General features: G+C 35.9%; 1 protein-coding gene across 1 annotated transcript in view; it reads right to left on the reverse strand.

The window, feature by feature from the left end:
• Positions 1–17,415, reverse strand: part of SEC24B (SEC24 homolog B, COPII coat complex component) — a 100,169-nt gene that overhangs the window by 60,700 nt on the left and 22,054 nt on the right. The window contains 4 exon segments of the mRNA XM_030313279.1: positions 4,513–4,554; positions 4,557–4,603; positions 4,605–4,683; positions 15,279–16,028. Coding sequence (XP_030169139.1) covers positions 4,513–4,554; positions 4,557–4,603; positions 4,605–4,683; positions 15,279–16,028 — 918 coding nt within the window.

Raw genomic sequence — 17,415 nt, forward strand, 5'->3', positions numbered from 1 at the left:
TGAAATATACTAAATACTATATAATCATTAACTACTATTATTATTGAACTTTAAAAAACATGTTTTTGTGTATATTTAATTAAAAACAATTATTTTCAGCTATTCTTAATATTTATCCCTACAGGGGACAGAACAAGTCATTACAAAAAATAAACTTCCACCAATCTGAAGAGTATTCTTTGTCATGTTAATTCTTTTAAAAACAAGTAGAATGTTTTCTAGGATGACCAATTTTTTTTCAAGATACATTGGATAAAACTCATAGATAAAAATTTTACATAATTTCTTTGAAAGTCAACATGAAATGTTCAATGAAGTATTTTACAACCTATTTTATCATAAAATATTTATGATTATAATCACTTCTCACCTCCTTATATTTTATACAATATTTAGTTATTTCTACCTCCTTTTTAACAATAGCAAAAATATTTACTAGTGGGTAAATCTGTTAGTACTTAGTGGTATATGTTTTTCTTTTTTCAATTAATTACATGGGAACATTGTTTTTAATGTTTATTTTTGAGAAAGAGAAAGAGGGAGAGAGAGAGCACGGGGGAGGGACAGAGAGAGAGGGAGAGAGAGGATCCCAAGCAGGATCTGAGCTGTCAGAACAGAGCATGACATGGGTCTCGAATTCACAAACTGTGAAATCATGACCTGAGCCGAAATCGAGTCAGGTACCAACTGAGACACCCAGGCACTCCAACATGAGAACATTTTAATCATGATGCCTGATTAAATAACAGAATTACTTTTCATTTTTATACTTGATTCCTATTTAAATATTTTAAAGACGCCAAATACCAGAGTTTGATACACATAATGCATATATTTACTATAGGAATACAATGGTTTTCAAGAAAATCCTCACTTCTTAAATAGTCTAATATCAGATAGATGTTACACTCCTTTATTTCAAATTTGGTAACAAAAAACAGCTTATCAACTCATTGCCTAATTTTATAGTCTACCATAAAAAGGATACATCAATCATATTTGGTCTTTGACATTTAAATTGACTGCTTTAGTAATTTGGCTTAGAAGATATATGCTATAATTTATTTCTCAGCGGAGTTTATGATACCCCTTTGAAACTCCAGGAACACATTCCCTTGGATTAAAAAAATTAAGTCACATTTTCTGGCAAAGAATGAAATTTGTCTCACTGGTTTGAAAATGAGGACTGCCTTTGCCAATTAGGTTATATGGCGATGCCATATATAAAACAAATGACCTACATTACACTTTAAAGTTTTTGATAAAAACACATTTAAAGGATGTGATGAGATGTTATATTGGCAAAAGTATAATGAAATTCACAATACTCTGAATAATTGGTGATTCAGCAAAACAAGGATTGGGTTTGGAGCCAGAGGACCTACATGGGGTCTTGGCACCCCCTACCTAGAGAGTTTGTGTCTTTGGGGAACACACCTAAACCTTTCTAACCTTCAATTTTTCCTTTTATAAAAGGAAGATGAAATATGATATGCCTGCTTTACCTGATGATTGAGATAATAAAAATTAAAGGTATTTTAAAATTATAAACTGCTACATGAAAGTAATAATGGTACTATCTACAAGCTGGAAAATAAAATCTAACAAACAACAATAAAAATTCTGACATGTAACCCAGAAGATTAAAAACGTTAAAAAAGTCTAAAGAAAAACACTACTTTAATAAAAGCCTTCCAATACCATTCCTATCTTCTTTACATGAAAAAAATTCTTAGCAATTGTATGTGTGAAGATAAAAACTATGAATGAAATTTATCTTAAGTTTATCTTATTCTAATAATGAGTCATACAACTCAGGTACACAAAGCTATGATGGGGATGGGGGAGAGTCATTCATTTCACTGAACGATGTATTTCCATTCAAAATGTACTTTCCATAAAAACAATACCCAAATTCATAATTTTTATATGTTATTTTGACCAACTATATACTAATAATTATCTTGGTAGTTCAATCAAGAATAAAAAAAAGTTAATGCTTAGACATGTACGATCATAAAGCAAAATTTAAATTTCATTTTATATAATATTACTATGGCAAAGAACTATGATAGAATGATAAAAGAGTTTCTAGCTTAAGAATATATTATATTATTATATATATTAATATATATAAAATGATCATATTATATTCAGGGGGAAAGAGTATGACATTAAGGAGAAAAAGAAAAAAATGTAAACTTTCCAAATGTTAAAGAAGGGCTCATTTAGGCATTTTTAAAAAGGATGACAGTAGGTATCATTCTAGTGGATACAAAGAATAATATAACCTGTTTGTTTTAAAAGTCAATGTATGCAATATGTTGAAATTACATAACTGCAACTATTTAAACTTTTGGTGAAAATTTTAGCCGTCAATCTGACCAATGTCCAAGTAGTTAATAGAGTTTTTACAAAAACTTTTTAGGAGGTATGCAAACCAAAATTTGCAGCCTCCTATCTTAAAACCAGTACAAGAATGTGTAGTCCTTCTGAGAACAACAAAGCAAGAGTATCTCTGAAGCTAGGAGAAAAATATTAAAATCTCTTTGAAGTATTAATATTTTAGTAGTCATATCAGAACCACAGCATAGCCTGTGCAGCCCACATACTATTCAACTACAACAGGCACCATTCACATAAACCATAACTTGCACAACACACGTGGCAGCCCTACCTCACATGACATATTGTACACTGCACATCTATCCAAAGGCCACTAAGGAGCCAATCTCCCACTTAAAAAAAAAAAAAGGAACAAACTACAATTCAAATGTTTCTAGTATTCTCTTTTCTGTTACTTATTCAAGGAGCTTCTCTTGTAAATCAAGAGCTTGTTAACTAACAGCCTACAAAACAATTCACCTTATTTTACAGAAAGATAAAGTTTCAGTTAAAAATCTTTCACTCTGCTACTCGGGCAGAGTAATTTATAATCTTGGGCAAACTCCTTAATCTTTCTGAATCTCACTGTTCTCATCTGTAAAACAGGGATATTATAGGATGATAATGGGGGTTAAGTAAGATAAAAGTATCTGGCACACTGTAAGTGCTCAATAAATGGTAGCACCTCTTTTCAAACCTATTTTATTAAATCTATCTTATTAGTAAGAAAAACACATAATTAGGATTATTTGTAGGGATGTGGTTTACAAAATGATACTTAAAATGGCAGGATGGTACTTAAAGTAAAATGCTAACAAGAAAATATAATAGGAAAAAGATATCAGCAGGGGCAATGTAAAGGGTCAAAACAAGCAAGATATTTAAGAAATGGAAGCCAGTCATCAATGCCGAGGAAAGATACCATTCATTTAGTCAGGGGTTCAACCTCTTAAGTTTGTTCTACTCATGATAAGCAAACATTTCCTACTAGTCCTTCATTTTAAAGGCAAACACTTATAAAAAACTAGATTTTATTCCCAATATACCCACTGGCTTCTTGGGAATCCATGGACACTCCATGGTGCTGCAGGTGGTTTTCCTATAAAGCCAAATAAGAACATTTTTAATGTATAATCTGATTAAATGATAGAAAGTCCTCTTGACCACATACTCAACAGATAATAATAAGTTGTGAGATCAATCTAAGATGCTTTTTCTGAGATTCAGAACATAAGAGAGAAAAATGAAAGAGAATTCTTCATATTCAAGGTAAGAAGCTGTCATTATACAGTAAGCATAGTCTCTAAAATATTACTAATGGTTGCTCTGGAAATACAAACTATAGATTCCTAAAAATAGTTCAGTTATTTCTCATCAAATGAAAAACACAGTACATCAACCTGAAACATCAATAGCTTTGGAGTTTCAGCCAGGTAGAAAATAACCAAGAATACTGCCAAAAGAAAAGGCCACGTAGGGAAGGAGGGTCAAAACAACACCTTTTAGTTACCTGTCACTTATTTAACACATGGAGAATATTCAACAAGCAAACGAATAAACCATATTGTTTGTCAGTGCTGCAAGGGTATGGGTTACAATTTAATTTTCACCCCTCTCAGTACCAAAGGTGGCTCAAAAGTTACTTTCATTAATAATAATGACAGAGAAAACATCAAATAGGATATGGAGAGTCACTAAATTAAAAAATCTGGGGTGCTTTATCCTACAACTATAGTAATATTTAAAAAATAGGAAAGAAATGTTCCATAACAGAGGGATGGATTAGTAAATTATAATACATTGACACAATGAAGTATTAGCCATGAAAATGACTCTGACAACTATGGGGATATATGAATCAGAACTGTGTATAATTTAATAAATGTAAAAGCAAAACACAAAATGGTATATATGCTATGACTACAATTATGTAAATATATAGTCATAAGCAGAGCCTGGTAGTTAATATACAAAAAACAGTGTTGAACTGAGATTAGAATTATATCACTTCATATTTATATAAACTATAGTTATACAGTTGGACTTTCTAAAATCAGCTATTGAATCAGTGTGTGTGTATATATTTGAGTGTGTACTCTGTATACAGTAAAATAAATTTTTCAATACCTTTCTGTTGTAATAACTCTGATGGCTGTGTAACTGAGGCTAAGGCTCAACTGGGCGATTTGCAGCAGGAGGTGTTCTGTTGATGAGGCTCCTGACAAACAGAGGATACGACTGGGCTGGACTTGAGAGGCTGAACATTTTGCATAACAGGACAAGATAAAGAATCTGCAACTAAAGACAGAAAAACTATTTCATTCACAGGAATCAAATGGAAAGACCATCAAAATACTAACAAAATACAGTTTATAGGAAGTTCTTGTAGAAACTTCAGTAGCATCACATACATCTAGTATTACATAGAGAAAATAAGGTGGTTCAAAGATATGATTTTAAGAAAAACTGGAAACTTACCAATGTTTTAATAACCTTTAATGGCAACTTTCCTAAAACATCTCATAAACTTCCTTACCTTTTAAACAAAATGAATCCCAAACAGTTTTACTTTACTAATCATCACTGCTATTAATTCATTATTGTACTATGCAGTGGTACCTAAGATAGATGAATAGAGGTTGTTTCTGCAGTAATGTCCACGAATTCCCGTTCAAATGTTTCCAGTATCAGCTCAGATCCCGTATTTTATTATAAACTGCCACATCTTATTTGCTGCTGCTAATCAAATGCTGTTTCACATATAGCTAAGTAAGGACTCAACGGTAACACTAGGTTGGACGTCTGGATAAAGTACTGTGATTCACAGTGGGTCTTTTGTGAAGGTCAAACTGCCTGGTTTGGAGGATAATCTTCAGCCAACCAAGAGGTAATTAAAAACCCATGGCAACAGCGTATCCTCAAGGGTCCACTGATGGATAAATGGATAAAACACTACACACACACACAACACACACACACACACACACACACACATTATCAACCATAAAAAAGGAAATCCTTCCACTTGCAACAACAGGGATGGACTCTGAAGGTATTATGCTAAGTAAAACAAGTCAGAGAAGACAAATAGCACATGATCTCACTTGTATGTAGAATCTAAAAAGCTGAATTCATAGAAACAGAGCAGAATGGTAGTTTCCAAGGCCTGGGTGGTTGCGGGGAAGGGAAATAGGGAGACAGTGGTCAAAGGGTGTAAACTTTTATTTTCTTTTATTAAAGTACAGTTGATATGCAATATTGTATTAGTCTCGGTGTACAACATAGTGAGTTGCAAATTATATACAGTATGAAATTGCTCGCCACAATAAGTGTACTTACCATCTGTCACCATAAATTTTCAGTTTTAAGATGAGTAAGTTCTGGGGATCTAATGTACAGCACTAGTGACTATTGTTAACAATACCTGAAAGTTGCTAAAGACAGTAAATCTTAAATATTCTCATCACACACACACACACACACACAGGTAATTATGTGAGATGATATGGATATATTAACTAACCCTACTATGGTAATCTTTTTGTAGTACATATATGTGTCATGTCAATCATCACATTGTATCATCTTAAACTTACACACGTTATATGCCAATTATATCTAAAAGTTAAGAAAGGGGTGCCTGGGTGGCTCAGTCAGTTAAACGTCTGACTCTTGATTTCAGCTTAGGTCATGATTTCACAGTTCGTGAGGATTGTGTCCCATGTAGCCTGCTTGGTTGTGATTCTCTTCTCTCCCCCTCTCTTTGCCCTTTCCTGGCTTGTGCGCACATCTCTCTCTCAAAATAAATAAACATTTAAAAAAAATAAAAGGGGGGAACACCCTATGACAAAAAGACTAGTAGTGAGCAGTGAAAATATATCTATATATATGCATACACGTATGTATGTTTAAACATGTATAATGTGTCTGTGCCTATATAGACAAACTTAGAATGTGTAAGACTAAAACAAATGTAGGAATATGGTGACAGAACAAAATATCGTTATATGTGGGATACCTGGCTGGCTCAGTTGGAAGTGCATTTGACTCTTGATCTTGGAGTGGTAAGTTCAAGCCCCATGATGGGGATAGAGATTATTAAAATAAATAAACAAAAATTAAAAAAAAAACACATACACACACAACATGTTATATGTCCCATAGTGTATAAATGATATAAATGTGGGGAATGGGGAAGAAGGTGGAAGGTAGTCTAAATGTGTTATTACTTCATCATTTTTAGGAAGGACAAACGTCATTGTGGGGAACTGAAAACCTGGTCACAGTATGTTACAATTCTTCTCATTAAGAAGTGGAGTCTATTTTCCCTCTCTCTGAATTAGGACTAACCTTGTGACTGACATTTAATCAATAGAATGTGACAGAAGTAATGCTATGGCAAGTCCCAGAACTCAAATCTCAAGACACCCTGTAGCTACCCTGGGACTATCATGTAAGGAAGTTAGTTAAGTGTTGAAAAACCTAGGTACCCCAGTGAACTATTCTGCACCAACTGCTGGACACATGAGTGAAGTCCTAGGATCTTCCAACTCAGCCAAGCCTCTAGCTAAATGAAGACACACGGGTGAGTCCAGGAAAAACCTGCAGAACTGTCCAACCCACAGACCACAAAAAATAGTAAGCCATTTTTGTCTTAAACCAGAATTAGATAACTGATGTAATCACTAAAACTGCTAACATAACAGAGTGATAAATATAGTTAACAGTACAAAGGGAAAACTAAAATACAGTCATCTAATATTGGGTGACAGAGAACAGAGAAGGGGGCATGAAGACCCAGTAAATAGGCTAGTTTTACATTAGCTTGTGGTAGGTAATTAAAAGGTACTGTCTAAAAAATGGAGAGGATATTTCTGCCTCAGTAAGGACCAAACCTCCCATTAAAGATAACTTTAAAAATACTTTTTAAAAATTATCAAAGACCTAACAGGATATTAATGAAATTCCAGGCCCAAATCTGTAAGAAATTAAAAACTCAGAAAAATAGCTAACACTCAAGCTGCTTGCACACTGGGGATATCTGCTTACACACCTGATCTGTTTCTGTGGACTTGCAGAGGCCAGGGCATACCAGATGGGGTACCTGATAAGGTACCCATACTTCCACTTTTAAGATAGTACTCTGAAGGGTTATAACTTAGGAATAAGGATAAGCCAGGAATCTAATCCTTATAACACAAGGAGCTTTGGTTCAGATCATTCAATAGTCAGGAATCAGAGGCCTGGAATGAATTAGTGCAATAAGCTCGTAGTACCAGAGGCACTTGGCAGAAGGAAAGAAAAAAACCTCTATGGAGAACAATTCCATCATCCTAGGCCTCAAACGATTCCCACAATTATTTTTCAAAAGGGCAATTCCAAGCACAAGTCAAAGATAAGTAATTTTAAACAGGGCCCCTCTCTGTTTCCGGAACGTTACAGCCAGTCTCCAACCTGCTTATAATCCTTCAGAATTTCTGCCAGTGCTCGGGGTGAAGACAAACATCTTACCCTCAAAACTTTCTAACAGGTTAACAAGGCCGGAATGATCCTAAGTCCCTAGCCTCACCCTGGCCTGTGCTTCTCCTCTAGCTTCACTGCTCTTCTTCCAGTCCCTTGAACTTGCCATGCTCTTTCCCATTAAAAAGGAATAAATTCACTCCTCGCTTTGACAAACTTTTTCTTTAATAAAACAGTTGGTTATAGATAAGAGTTTATGTGATACATCTGTGCATATTTACATATACACATATATAAAACATAATAAAATGCCCATGAACTCAGCATCCAGTTTGTAAAAAAAATATTTCCCAAACTGCTGAAGCTATCAGTGTACTCCTCACGGAAGTCCTCCCTCCTGAATTCTGTTTATTATTCCCTTGCATTTGTTTTTAAATAATTTGCCACACATACAAGTATTCCTAAACATTTTTTTTGTTTGCTTTTCAACTCGGTAACAATATCACACTACATACGTTGGTTTTATTGAATTTTTTTATGAATGTCCAAGTCTGTGTTTCTCCCCTGCCTTCCCAGACTTGTGTGGCCAGCTGGAAATGTCTGGTTTGTGTTCATCTCTCCCTCATTTCTGACGCAAAAGTTGAGACCCCACCACATCTCCTATGCTCTGCAGCCATGCCTCTTTTGGACATTAAAGGTCGATTAATACACCAAACACACACACAATCCATTTGATGAAGAACCAACGAACCAACATAAAAAAAAGCAGAAGCACAGCCATAAGTCCAAGAAAAAGCCAATCATAAAGTTCTGGAGACTCTGTGCAAAGCTGACAGTATTTCCGTTTATTTGTTCTCTGTCCTCTTGGACACACAACATATCCTCCATATATTTCAGTTGAGCCATTTTTAAGTAACAGGGTCTTCCCATGATAGAGTCCACGACTTCCTACGTTAAATTTCTGGGGTCCACTCAGGTTAATGTGTGCAACCGTATATGACATTTCCACTTCTGTTCGGTAGTCCATTGGAATGATATAACCTATCCATTCTATTATACTGGCTTTTGGGTTTCCAATTTTTTGTTTTCACAAACAGTGCTGCTATAAATATTCCTGAACATGTCCCTGGTGCAGATACGCAAGTTTCTCTAGGGCAGAGCTTCTTAAGGTATGAACTGTAGGTCAAAGGGGCGTAGGTGTGCAGCAAGAGACTCAGAATCCCCTTAGCCCTGAGGGAAGCCTGTGGGAAATAAGCTCTTTTGGCCTAGAGAGCACAGTAGTCCTTTTTAGCCCAGTATCCCAAACAAATGTCATCATTTCCTAGAAGTGCCACACATCTAAAACAGGATGCGGTAGTCTAGAGCCTTCCATTCAAAGTGTAGTCTCTAGGCTGGCAACAGCTCACATAGAAACTTAATGAAAATGTAGAATCTTGGACCAAGCCATACTAGACTTGGTGAATCAAAACCTGCATTTTAACGAGAGTCTAGGTGACTCATTGCATCAAATTTTAGAAATGGAATCACTGCATTTAGGGGATGGCTATCTTCAATTCCACTAGTGCCCAATTTTCGTAAAACAGTGAACCAATAAATCCTATCAACAACGGTGTCTAAGAGTCTTCCTGTTACTCCACACCCTTGCCATCCCTTGGTACGGTCAGACTTTCAAATTTTTACCATTCCACTGCTAGGTATAAAAAGACATCCCATTCTATGGAACACCTGAATGGCTCAGTCAGTCGAGCATCTGATTCTTGATTTCAGCTCAGGTCATGATCCCAGGGTTGTGGGATCAAGTCCCATGTTGGGCTCTGTGCTGAGTGTGGAGCCTGTTTAAGATTCTCTCTCTCTCTCCCCTCCTCTGCCCCTGTCCTCCACTCGTGCTAAAATTAAAAAAGAAAAAAAGGCGGGGAGGTAATCTCATTCTGGTTCTAATTTTCTTTTCCTCAAAATTAATGAGATAAAGTATGTTTTCATTTCATCTGTTTTTTTCTTGGGTTGTTGGTCTTTTCCTTATTAATTTGTATGTGTTATTTGTGTATTCTGGATAAATACTGTAAATAGTTTTTTCTCTCAGTTCAGAGCTTGTCTTTTTGTTTTCTTCATGTCTTTCAGTGAAGAAAAAAAATTTTTTTTAAATAATGGCTTCTAGATCATAGAGTAGTTTTTAATTTTTTTTAAAATGCTTATTTTTGAGAGAGAGAGACAGAGCATGAGCCGGCGTAGGGCAGAGAGAGAGGGAGACACACAATCTGAAGCAGGCTCCAGGCTCCAAGCTGTCAGCACAAAGCCTGATGTGGGGCTTGAACTTGTGAACTGCGAGATCATGACCTGAGTCAAAGTCAAATGCTTAACTGACTGAGCCATCCAGGTGTCCCAAGAAAAGTTTTTAACTAGAAATTAGTCAGGGGGGGCACCTGGGCGGCTCAGTGGGTTGAGCGTCCAACTCTTGGTTTCAGTTCAGGTCATGATCTCATGGTTCCTGGGCTCCAGCCCCGCATCAGGCTCTACACTGACAGTGTGGAGCCTGCTTTGGGGTTCTCTCTCGCCCTCTCTCTTTCTCCCTCCCCCGTTGCACTCTCTCTCTCAAAATAAATAAACATTAAAAAAAAGGAGAGAGAGAAATTAGTCAAGTTGAACATGCTTATTCAATATAGTGATAATTTATTATATGAGTGTTGCCTTAAGAAACTTTTCCTTATTCCAAGTTTCTAAAGACAGTCCTCTGTACTTTCTCAGAAGTTTTTAAAATTTTGCCTTTTGCATTTAAATATTTATCTTGGGGGCACCTGGGTGACTCAGTTGGTTAAGCATCTGACTTCGGCTCGGGTCATGATCTCATAGTTTGTGAGTTCGAGCCCTGCATCGGGCTCTGTGATGACAGTTCAGAGTCTGGAGCTTGCTTCAGATTCTGTGTCTCCCTCTCTCTCTGCCCTTCCCCCTGCTCACACTGTCTCTTTCTCTCTCTCAAAAATAAACATTAAAAAAATAAACTAATATAAAATATTTATTTCACCTGCAATTTATTTTACACATGAAGAACTCATTTTTCAGATTGCGGTTCAAATATGAAATATCAGGGGAAACTTCCTGAGAATTTATTCTGCTTTTCCTCAGGCACATCAGTACCCCAAGATGACAGACATAATATTAACTTATCAGTAATTAGATCATGGTGTCATGTGTATTGTGGATTTTTATATAGAATTATATAGGTGTTTATTATTATTTTTACATAAGCAGTTTTTAAAATGCTTTTTATTTTAAAAAATTGCACATAGTAAAACACCATTCTCAGACAGTACTATGTCATAATATGCTATTAATATGGGACTCTCGTTAAGCAAAAAAAGTCAAAATAATTTTAATAAAAATAACTCCTAGGGGCGCCTGGTTGGCTTAGACGGTTAAGCAGCTGACTCTGGATTTCGGCTCAGATCATGATTTCATGGTTTGAGTTCAAGCCCCACAGTGGGCTCTGTGCTGACAGTGTGAAACCTGCTTGGGTCTCTCTCTCTCCCCTGTGCACACATGCCCCTCTCTCTCAAAAGAAATGAACCTTTATTAAAAAAAAATAACTTTCCTGGCAAAACTGTATGTCTTGGCAACATTATCTTGCTAATTTTTAAAATTATGTATTTTCAAAACAAAGGATAGTAAAAAATGTAAAAAATTGATTTTAAATGAATTTAAAGTTTCAGTACTCATCTTGCTATCAAAGATGGGTATCTTTTTATCTTAGTCACCCACTCAACTAACTTCATCTCAAATTAGAATTTCTGAACCTTCAGAGATTTACCTACAGTAACAGTCCTAATGAAACATGGACACCTTTTCACATATGAAAGGACACATATCAGCCAAAATTTCACCCTAACAACTAAACATAGCACCCAAGACATATATAATTGGGATAAGCTTTTTAATTAAAAAAAAAAAATTTGAAGTTCTAGTGCTGAATTACAGTGACATGTTCTTATAAAATAAGACGCGAATGAGATAATATTTAAGTTCTCTTTTATTCCAATGCTCTTAAAAATGAACTTATTGGCTGCCTAAAAATAATAGCATGTATGCATCACCATGTTTTTGGTAATCATTTAACTCAGGTTCATGTTTTTGGATCTCCAACACTTTATGAATTGTTGAAGAACTTTTACTACACCTAAAATGAAACTAGTATAATCAATAAAAAAATGCAATCATTTTAGTCAATTATTCCATGAATTTCACACAAAACTATATTTAATACCTAAGATTATCATTCTAATTTAATAATATTGTATAAGTGTGACCAAAACAATTAAAAAAAGTTTCCTGTCTTTCTAGGAAATTTAAATCAATATTCCCATGGTTCCCAAAACTGGTACCTAAGCACACAAGTCACCCTTGCAAAAATTTACAGGGTTCTAAGGGATGTTTTATTTAGTTATTTATTTTTTATTTAAAACAAATTTTTTTTTAAACATTTATTTATTTTTGAGACAGAGACAGAGCATGAACAGGGGAGGGTCAGAGAAAGAGGGAGACACAGAATCCGAAACAGGCTCCAGGCTCTGAGCTGTCAGCACAGGGCTCGAACCCACGGACTGCAAGATCATGACCTGAGCCGAAGTTGGACGCTTAACTGACTGAGCCACCCAGGCGCCTCTTATTTTTTAAAAAATGAATGTAGTTTATTCCATTCCAATATAGTACATTTATATATTAGGATTAAATGGGTTTTATTTAGTAAAAGTAACATAAATTAACCAAAAATTTACAAATTTCAATAGTTTCATGTTATTTAGTGTATCATACAAAATAATTCCTTAGTATTTAATGATTAACTTTAAATGTGTACGTATGTGCTTATGATACCTCTAATATAGAACATTTGTATACGTGTAGAGGATTTCTGGAAGGATTCACAAAAAAAATTGCTAACTGTGATTATCTCTGGAAATTAATGGCCAAAATTTCTAATGGTAGTAAAGTTTTTTTTCATTCTATCTATATCTGAACTCTTTCTATGTGTATTTGTTAATTTTTCACTATAAAAACTTACCAAAGGATGTTTTAAATTTCTAAGAGAAACAGTGATATCTGCCAAATACCTTATGAACTATTACTACTACATTGCTTGGGGCGCCACGAAAAGAAATATTGATACATATCGATTCAACCTGAGAAAGTCTGGGAACTTCTGTAATATTTCATTTCAAAGTAGGTTTCAAAAATAACCTCTTTATTTCTTTTGAAATGGGGAAGAACAAGTATCGAATTAACCTGAGATATATTTGTCAAGTTCCGAACTAGAATTAAAAAGTAACTTGCCAATCTAAAGGCAAAAAAAACCAAAACAAAACCCTATTCGACATGAATTAACTTCTCAAATTATATTTTTATGACTTTCATGGTACGGTACTAGGATTAAAAGAATGGAAATATACCCCATCTCTCTATGTAAAGGACTAATTATTATTCAAAAAGAAGGTAATTTTGTAATTATTCTTTATTCAATATTTTTTTCAGCGATTGCTCTTTACAATTAGGTGTTCTATTCATTGGCCAAGTGGCCCCGTATTTCCCTGACCCTGTATCTCAGTATAATTGGTTCCATCCAGGGTCCCATTCCCATCTCAGAAATAAGATAGGAATTACCTGTATTTCTTCTTTTTTTGTCCCGAAAGTCACAAAATCCTTAAGTCAGAGGGACCTTAGGATAAGCTGATCTGTAAAAGGACTGCTGAAAGAAGAGAGAAAGAAAACAATTTCTAGGGGACAGAAAGCCCTGGTTCTGAGGAGGGAAGGCTGAGAGTCAAAGAAACTGAGCTCCGGGACAAACTCTGTTTCTAACATTAATCACCACCGGAAGGCAAAACCCAACTTGGATAGCTTTCCTCATTTGTAAAACAAAAAGAAATAGAATTTGCATTTGAATCTTGTACTAGGCGTCATGAGGTCAAATCAGAAATATAGATTCCACAGACTATACTGAAGATTCTCCTCTAGCTCAGTAGGTAGGGTTGAAGATCACAATCTGTGCAAGGGGACCTGGTGCACAGCCAGATTTGAGAGCTGTGAGAGATGCTCTACGTTGACTTACCCAAGGCCTAGTTGATACCAACACATTTCTTTCTCACCTGCTTCTACCATGAAGGCTACAAAGCTAAATGTTCATTTTCCAATCCTCCCTAAAATTAGGGACTGTCTTTTAAAACAGCTATGGCAAATGATATAAAAAGTCTGTCAGTACCACCACCCTATCTTCTTTCCTCTCCCTACTTTCTGCTTTTAACCAAGACTAGATGTCTACAGATACAGAAGTTCAACTGTTTCTATAAACCAATGTGCAAAGGACGGCAGAAAAGACACTGAGGACACCTGGATCCACTATATCTACCTAGACTTCTTGTTATCTGAGAAAAATACCACTTTTGTTTAAACCACTATTAGTTGCTTACAGCCAAAAGTGTTTTTACATAACACAGCAGTGAAAGAACAGATGATCTCAAGCATACAGTTCAGACATAATATTCCAAAGTTCTAATTTTAAATAATCTAATTGTCCAGGGAAGGATACTTTTCTACATCATCTTTAAACTATGGCTCTTTGGACTCTGATATACAATTTAAAGATACTGTTCAGAAAACTACCACATCTTGACCAGTTCTCATTCTTTACATACATTTTCATTCAGTTCAAGAGCATATTTTGTGAAGTTCAAGCTCACAAGTTGAATTAAAATGAGTATATCCTATGGAAACCCCACACAAAAATGACATGTACGTAATTTTCAAACTAATAAATTTAACCATATCTTGATTTAGGATGGTTAGAAAGACTACAAGAGTATTCTTCATGTATCTTTCTTCCTCTTCCCCATCCTTCATCCTAATTTACCAATAGGGAATAGAAAACATAAGCTTTAGTATGTATTCTGACATATTACATACATATATATTTTTTTCTGTGAGCGTTGCTAACAGGGCTTCACTTGGGAAACCGGTGTGGTATTCTATAGTGAGTAGGGCTCTGGCTGAAATAGTAACTGTCCCAAGGTTGAGCGGTATAAAAAAGAAAGTAGTGGCTAACAAAGCATAAATCCAAATGGATCCTATTTTGCCCTAGACCTAATTCATACTAAAGACAACTATTGCAGAGGCATAAAATGTATCAATAAACATTGCCTGAGATCCCAATCATGACAAAGAACACACCTATGTATGGTAGATGGTTGGGTGTCTGATTGTGAATAGGTGAAGGAAAAGGGTTCGGGGAAATGTTGCAAAGTACCACAATAAATAAGGCAAATAAACTGCAAAGGTGAGCTAATTTCCAATTTTTCCATTAGGCAATATTATCTTTAACCTTCATGCAAATAAAAACCTGACTGGAAATGCACTGATTTTCAGCCATGCTTTGGTGTACTTTTCATTCAACCTACCAGTATTTGTTGGGTTGCTGTTGGCTGTAGCCAGGGAGCCACTGTGGTTTCGGAGGAGATTATCTTGGGTTGACGGAAGGCCTGAAGCTGACCACGAGAGAGTACTGCATCCTGAAAGACTCTGCTGCTGGTGGTACTGGTGTGATGGTGGAGGTGGAAGCGGTGATGAATGACTGATAGCTGTACTGTGACCAGAAAATGAATTATCTCTAACCGGCCGGACAGTCGGAGCATTCTGTGAGGTAAACATTTGTTGCCCATATGGATCACCAGCAGGCAGAGAGGGATATGAAACACTAGGATACGCAGCATTAGAAACAGTTGACATAGCATAGTGACCACAAGTAGAGGGAAATCCCTGAGAAGCAACAGAAGAGTTGGCAGAGTACATGGCTGGACTACTGTAGTGATTCACAAAAGGGGAGTACGGCTGGGAGGCACTCGTATGCAAATGGGATGCTGATGAAGCGGCACCCTGGAAAGGTCCCGGAGTGGATCCTACAATATGAGGAGCAGGAGGACCCCTGCCATACATCTGCTGTGCTCCTGGTTGTTGGTTTGCTGTGTTAGGAGTCACCACATTTTGTGTCGGTACAATATAGAGACCAGAGTAGTAATCACCACATTGGCTATCCAATGGCAATGAGGTCATTTTCCCAGGTCCTTGAGGATAATGTCCTGAGGGAGCAATATAGTTTTGAGGATGCAATCCATACCCTGATGGAACATGCATTTGATTCTGTGCTGGACCTGAAAAAGAAAAGCAAACATTTATAGGGATTGGCAAGGAGATACTAGTTTTTAAACACAGTTCCCATGTAAATATTGCCATAATCCCAAATTGTCACAAAAGATATACTATTATGACCCACTGTGGTAGCTAGCCTCCAAGATGGCTCCCAGTGATCTCTACCTCGTGGTACTGATACCCTTGGGTGTGAATTCACATCCTCCCAAAATATACTAAGACTGATCTGCGTGACCAATAGCACATTAAGCAGAGGTAATGATTTATCGCTTCCAAGATTAGCCTAATCTTGAGTGCTAGCTCTCTCTTAGATCATGAAGTTTGAACAAAGCTGCCGAATTGTGAGGAGCCTATGGAAGAACCCATGAGGTAAGGTACTGAACTCTGTGCCCAACAGCCAAGGGGAAACTGGGGCCTGCCAACAACCACATCAGTGAGTTTAGAAACAGATCCTTCATACTCAGTAGAGTCTTGAGAAAACTACAGCTCCAAATGACAGCTTGACTACAATCTCATGACATCCAAAGCCAGAAACTACCCAGCTGCTCCCAAGTTCATGTCCTTCAGAAATGATGAGATTAAACATTTGTTGTAAGTTGCTAAATTTTGGAGTGTTTTGTTAGACAGCAATAGATAACTACCATTCCCAGTATGGAAGAAGTACAAACCTTTTTTATTAGCTTTTTTTGTTTTTGTTTTTTTAACTAAAAAATTAACACTAGATACCCATTGTAAAAAAAATTTTTTTTCAAACAGTGAAGAATATAAAATAAAAAGTACCACTCCTTTTCCTGGTAGCTGATATCCTTCTTCCTACATGTAGCTATACTTAATGGTTTCTTGCGTATCTTTCATGACACAGTTCTGTAATTTGCTTTTTTTACTAAATATCCTGAATATCCTTCTGTGTTAGCATATATAAATCTTCACCATTCTTCTAAAAATCTATATAGTATTTCATTACGGAGATGTAATATTATTCACTAAATCTCCTTTGATGAATATTTATTTCAGGGAGTAAACTAATTTATATTTATGAGGTCAACCTCTGTGATGAATCTGGAGGTTCAAAGGGTTTATACTTTTAAAATTGACCATTACTGCCAAATATCTCTTCAAAAAGTCTATCAATTTATACTTCCTATGAATAATGCTTAAGAATGCCTCATCTTCCCAACACTAACATTTCAATCTTGCCAACCTGAGAAACATTTCAGGTTGCATACTTAACTTTGAGTAATGCTGAGAATCTTTCCAAGTATTTCTTAGCTACTTAGGTGTCTTTCTCTGTTATTTGTCCTTTTGTCACAGGGTTGTGCTTTCCATAATGATTTATAAGTGTTCTTGTATATTAAGAAGTTTAACCAGGGCACCTGGGTGGTTCAGTCA

This window comes from Lynx canadensis, chromosome B1 (genome assembly GCF_007474595.2).
Source record: "Lynx canadensis isolate LIC74 chromosome B1, mLynCan4.pri.v2, whole genome shotgun sequence".
Classification (NCBI taxonomy): Eukaryota; Metazoa; Chordata; class Mammalia; order Carnivora; family Felidae; genus Lynx; species Lynx canadensis.